Source organism: Solanum tuberosum, unplaced genomic scaffold, assembly GCF_000226075.1.
Source record: "Solanum tuberosum cultivar DM 1-3 516 R44 unplaced genomic scaffold, SolTub_3.0 scf00666, whole genome shotgun sequence".
NCBI lineage: Eukaryota > Viridiplantae > Streptophyta > Magnoliopsida > Solanales > Solanaceae > Solanum > Solanum tuberosum.
In genome coordinates, this window is record NW_006239594.1 from 197,208 (window position 1) to 203,476 (window position 6,269).

General features: G+C 33.8%; 1 protein-coding gene across 2 annotated transcripts; it reads left to right on the forward strand.

Annotated features, from left to right (window-relative positions):
• Positions 1-268: 268 nt before the first annotated feature.
• LOC102580173 (probable glutathione S-transferase parC) lies at positions 269-6,001 on the forward strand. Of its 2 annotated transcripts, XM_006366715.2 has the most exons (3): positions 269-718; positions 1,218-1,514; positions 5,777-6,001. In XM_006366715.2, the coding sequence occupies exons 1-3, from the start codon at positions 401-403 to the stop codon at positions 5,822-5,824; spliced, it is 663 nt and encodes a 220-aa protein (XP_006366777.2). In that variant the 5' UTR covers positions 269-400; the 3' UTR covers positions 5,825-6,001. The 2 variants fall into 2 exon arrangements, with proteins under 2 accessions (XP_006366777.2, XP_006366779.1); XM_006366717.2 differs by lacking the exons at positions 269-718; positions 1,218-1,514 and adding an exon at positions 4,198-4,598 and having other exon boundaries at positions 5,480-6,001.
• The last annotated feature ends 268 nt before the right edge of the window (positions 6,002-6,269 follow it).

Sequence of the window (6,269 nt, forward strand, 5' to 3'; positions counted from 1 at the left end):
ATCTTTTATTATTTCTGGTTTGTTAATCTAAATATAAGAGTTAACAAAAACTATTATCCACTTTCAATTAAATATTTCAAATATGAGTTTAAATTTAATAAAAACTATTATTAATCGCATTTTCTTCAGAAATAAAACCTATCATAATGCAGAATGCTGTACCAAATAAATATAATTTTGGTAAGAAACCACGTGACGAAAGCGATGACCTATAAATCTTAGGCCGCCCAGAAAAGTCTCGAATATTAATGAAAAAAATTAACTTTGCAAAAATCAAGTGTGTGAACATTCCAATGGAGCACTATATATACTACGTATATGTATGTGTTCCATAGGTAACCAATTTTGAGAAATTCTTCTTTCTTTTTTCTACACTTGAACACTTATTCATACAACAAAAATGGCTAATGATGAGTTGATTTTGTTGGATTTTTGGCCTAGCATGTTTGGTATGAGGCTAAGGATTGCACTTGCTGAAAAAGAGATTAAATATGAGTACAAGGAAGAGGATTTGTGGAACAAAAGTCCTCTGCTTTTGCAGATGAATCCTATCCACAAGAAAATCCCTGTTTTGATTCATAATGGAAAGCCAATTTGTGAGTCTATTATTGGAGTTGAGTATATTGAGGAAGTTTGGAAGGATAAATCCCCTTTGCTCCCTTCTGATCCTTATGACAGAGCACAAGCTAGGTTTTGGGCTGATTACATTGACAAGAAGGTAAATTCATAGCCCTTTGCCCCTTTTCTTAGCGAGTCCAAACTAATTTGGGATTGAAGCATTTTTGTGTTGTGTTGTTAGAGTTTCGTGTTTGAGTGGGTTAAAGTCTCACCTCAGTCTGGGAATAGACGTTGTATATTTATATGGATATGGACAATTCTTTTTTTCATGAGCTAGCCTTTGAGGTTAAGTTAGATATATGTATCATATTTTTATCTGAGCAAGGTTTGTTCTTGTTTGTGCTTCTAATCTAATCTCTAGTTAGGCTTGTGCATGGAGGAGGGGTGTTAAAGGTCCAAATTAGCTGAAGAAATGAATATTGTCTTGGTTAATCCTATTGCTCACTTTGTAAACTAGGTTCCCCTACTCCAGATGCTCAGTCCTAGGCGTGCGGGGTATATATTAGAGTTTCACATTAGTTAAAGAAATAGAAAATTGTCTTGTCTTGTGGCAACAAGTGATAACCGTTTTCTTTTTCTGTGTTTGTTGAAATTTTCAGTTGTATTATTCTGCAAGGAAGATATGGGGAGCAAATGGAGAAGAGCAGGAGGCAGGTAAGAAAGAATTCATAGAATGCCTTAAAGTGTTGGAGGGAGCACTTGGAGAGAAGCCTTACTTTGGAGGAGATAACTTTGGTTTTGTTGATATTGCACTGATTGGGTTCTACAGCTGGATTCATTCTTGTGAGACTTATGGTAACTTCAGCACAGAAGCTGAGTGTCCAAAGTTTGTGGTTTGGGCCAAGAGGTGCATGCAGAGGGACAGTGTGGCTAAGTCTTTGCCTGACCAACATAAGGTCCTTGAGTTTGCAAAGACTCTTAGGCACAAGTTAGGACTTGAATAAACATATGCATATATATCATAATGTATTGAAAAAAGGCACTTCATTGTGCCTTCTTGTGTTGTTGTTTTAAGATTTGAAATGTTTGTTTGGTCATAGTGCAAGTGAGTTCTACTTTTACCTGTCTTGTTGAGGGTTGGCTTTTCTAGTCCTTGTATGTAATTCTGGGGATTTTCCTCTTTGTGTTTACAAGTAATCACTTTTTTCATGAGCATCGTCTATCACCAATAGTAACAACACCTCAGATCTAAACAAGTTGGGATCGACTATATGATTTTACTTTATGCCATCCGGAACATAATAAACAATAACAATTCTGTTATTTTACATTTTCTCGATTCCTTTTTATTTCTGTTTTTAATTGTTTTGAAGAGCAGGGGCACATCTAGTTTTTACTCGGATTTTGTGCCTTTCAACTTAACCCATTACTTTTGGCTCAATGGTTGACTTAGAAATTACACCTAATGATTTTGATAACTTTTGATCGACCTAAGAAATTCAAATTGCATATTCAAACTTTTAACATAATTTCAACTTTAAATCAATTTAATTTCAAATCATGTCCAAACGAAGCCTAAGATATGGTGGGGATTGGAGTAGTTTTATCTTAATTTTGTTTTGTGCACCCAATCATCGGAAACAAAAATTATTTACCATTCAAAGTTTGAGGACTTCTTATGAAATATCCCTTCTGATCCTTATGAAAGAGCACAAGCTAGGTTGTGGGCTGACCATATTGACAACACCGTAAATTCTTTGCTGATATCTTATGTATACAATATAATTTTTTACCAACGGGATTCAAATGAACATCCTCAATGTTGATCTGAGTGATTTTATGTGTTGTCGCATGCATCATAACGTATTTTTAAAAAGGGCATTTTTGCTGTGCCTTTTATAAATCTAAATAGCAAACCTCAAAATGACTATCCATGCATTCCTCCTGAAAAGGGGAGACGAGGAAGAGGACTCGGAGTTGGAAATTACACCTAATGATTTTGATAATTACTGATCGACCTAAGAAATTCAAATTGCATATTCAAACTTTTAACATAATTTCAACTTTAAATCAATTTAATTTCAAATCATGTCCAAACGAAGCCTAAGATATGGTGGGGATTGGAGTAGTTTTATCTTAATTTTGTTTTGTGCACCCAATCATCGGAAACAAAAATTATTTACCATTCAAAGTTTGAGGACTTCTTATGAAATATCCCTTCTGATCCTTATGAAAGAGCACAAGCTAGGTTGTGGGCTGACCATATTGACAACACCGTAAATTCTTTGCTGATATCTTATGTATACAATATAATTTTTTACCAACGGGATTCAAATGAACATCCTCAATGTTGATCTGAGTGATTTTATGTGTTGTCGCATGCATCATAACGTATTTTTAAAAAGGGCATTTTTGCTGTGCCTTTTATAAATCTAAATAGCAAACCTCAAAATGACTATCCATGCATTCCTCCTGAAAAGGGGAGACGAGGAAGAGGACTCGGAGTTGGAAATTACACCTAATGATTTTGATAACTTTTGATCGACCTAAGAAATTCAAATTGCATATTCAAACTTTTAACATAATTTCAACTTTAAATCAATTTAATTTCAAATCATGTCCAAACGAAGCCTAAGATATGGTGGGGATTGGAGTAGTTTTATCTTAATTTTGTTTTGTGCACCCAATCATCGGAAACAAAAATTATTTACCATTCAAAGTTTGAGGACTTCTTATGAAATATCCCTTCTGATCCTTGTGAAAGAGCACAAGCTAGGTTCTGGGCTGACTATATTGACAACAACGTAAATTCTTTGATGATATCTTATATATACAGTATAATTTTTTACCAACGGAATTTGAATGAACATCCTCAATGTTGATCTAAGTGATTTTATGTGTTGTCGCATGCATCATAACATATTTTTAAAAAGGGCATTTTTGCTGTGCCTTTTATAAATCTAAATAGCAAACCTCAAAATGACTATCCATGCATTCCTCCTGAAAAGGGGAGACGAGGAAGAGGACTCGGAGTTGGAAATTACACCTAATGATTTTGATAATTACTTTTGATCAACTTAGGAAATTCAAATTGTATGTCCAAATTTTACACAAAAATTCACCATCAAATCATTCTGATTCAAGTCATGTCCAAATGGCACATAAGATGAAGAATTAAGTAAGGGATTCTTTCGAACCTTATTTCCTGAAATGATTATACAGTATATATAAGATTAAAATTAACTTTTATGTATGCATAGTAGATATTGAATTTGCTTAGTTGCTTTCTGTGTCTACTTATTTATATTCTGAATTTTTTTAATGAAAATTATGACTCTTCACTAACTCATAGTTGATAATAATGGACAACAATAATGATTGCAATTTCTAAATCAATTTGTTTGACATAGATAAGAAAGATTTTTTTTCTTACCATCCTAACCACTTTAAATTTTTTTTCTATTCGTCCTTACTAACAAATTTCATGATCCTTTTCTTTTTTTATAATATTAAATTTTATTTTAATCAAATAAAGAAATATTTGGCAAGCCTCTATTGGTGTAGATCTACCAGGCAACGAAAGCGCTGACATATAGGTTACACGAAGTGCTATATATGTATATGTACCACAACCATATCAGTACTACCAATTTTGGGAAAAAAATCTTTCTGGTTAATTCATCTGCAACACACATTTTCAGAAACTAGTAAAAAAAATGGCTAATGATGAGGTGATTCTATTGGATTTCTGGGCCAGCATGTTTGGTATGAGGTTAAGGATTGCACTTGCTGAAAAAGAGATAAAATATGAGTACAAAGAAGAAGAGGGGCTGATTACTAACAAAAGTTCTCTGCTTTTAGAGATGAATCCTATACACAAGAAAGTTCCAGTTTTGATTCATAATGGAAAACCAATTTGTGAGTCTATTATTGGAGTTGAGTATATTGAGGAAGTTTGGAAGGATAAAGCCCCTTTGCTCCCTTCTGATCCTTATGAGAGAGCACAAGCTAGGTTCTGGGCTGATTACATTGACAAGAAGGTAAATCCATAGCACTAATTAGGATTTATTTTAGCCAAATCTGAATTAATTTGGAATTGAATCTTTCTATTTATTCTTTTTGGTGTTGTGTTGGTAGAGTTTCACATTGGTTGGTTGAAGGTGAAATGCTGTTTTCTTAATAGTCTTGGTTAATGGTGACCTAATTAGATTAGCTTTTTTTGGAGTTAAATTAGGTAAACTCTACTTTTCTTTAGGCCCTCTTATTGTACTATTTGTGCTCCAAATGTTTTGTTGAAAATACAATTAAATAATAAAAGTGTAATCTCTCTTTAATAGTTTAAATTTTTAGATGAGATATTCACACACTTAAACACAGTATCAGAGATTCTGAGATCAAATCTCAATTCCATCCATATTGAAAAGAATTTCACGTGCTTGGCACATGAAAAAAAATTGGGGTCATTTTGAAAATACAATTAAGTAATAAATTTAGATAAGATGATCACATACTTCAACATGTTTAGTCCTAGGCCTGTAGGGTATTAGAGTTTCACATGAATTGTAAAAATGAAACTGTTAATCCACACTTCATAAACTAGGGTTCTCCCTACTCCAGATGCTCAATCCTAGGCCTGATGTATGTTAGAGTTTCACATTGGTTGAAGAACACTTCATAAGCTAGGTTCCCCGCTCCAGATGCTCAATCCTAGTCGTAGGGGTGTTAGAGTTTCATATTAGTTGAAGAAGAGGAATATTGTCTTGTAATGTAGTCTTGGTTAATCCTCACTTCATATTCTAGGTTTTGGTAGTGTCGTCTAAGGTCCATTTTCTTAACATGAACTTGACTAGGACTTTTATTTCAGTTTTGTGGCAACAAGTGATAACCTCTTTTCTTTTTCTGTGTTTGTTGAAATTTTTAGTTATATGTTTCTTCAAGGAAGATATGGGGAACAAAGGGAGAAGAGCAGGAGGCAGGTAAGAAAGATTTCATTGAAGTCCTTAAAGTGCTGGAGGGAGAACTAGGAGAGAAGCCTTACTTTGGAGGAGATAATTTTGGTTTTGTGGATATTGCTCTGATTGGGTTCTATAGTTGGTTTTATGCTTATGAGACTTATGGTAACTTCAGCACAGAGGCTGAGTGTCCAAAGTTTGTGGCTTGGGCCAAAAGGTGCATGCAGAGGGACAGTGTGGCTAAGTCTTTGCCTGACCAACATAAGGTCTTTGAGTTTATACAAATGCTAAGGCAGAAGTTTGGAATTGAATAAACATATGCATATACAATTATGCATCATAATGTATTGAATAAAGCACTTCATTGTGCCTTCTTGAGTTGTTTTTTGAATTTGGTCATGGTTTAAATTCTACTCTTACTTGTCAGATTTTTGTATCTTCAGTTGAACTCATTACTTGTGGCTCGATGGTTGATTTGATGTGTTGTTGGATTGGTCATTGGTTATGGGATCATGCATCATAATGTATTATAAAAAAAATGTACTTTGACGTTCCTTTTGAGTTGTAGTATCTAGATAAGTGAAGTTAAAGTTCAAGATAACTCTATTCTAAGACTAATATCAAGACTTGTAAAACACCGACCTGTAGACTAATAAAAAAGCCCACTTCTTTAATAAAAGAGTTCAGCCCATTATAAGATGGGAAAATTGTATATAATACTCCCTCCGTCCCTTTTTAGTTGTCCACTTTAGAAATGGC

Bases quoted from the DNA above. Each gene is read 5' to 3' on its own strand.
- LOC102580173 (XM_006366717.2), top strand. From the start codon at position 4,275: ATGGCTAATGATGAGGTGATTCTATTGGATTTCTGGGCCAGCATGTTT. The intron at 4,599-5,479 runs GTAAATCCATAG...TGAAATTTTTAG, and splicing joins CTGATTACATTGACAAGAAG to TTATATGTTTCTTCAAGGAA.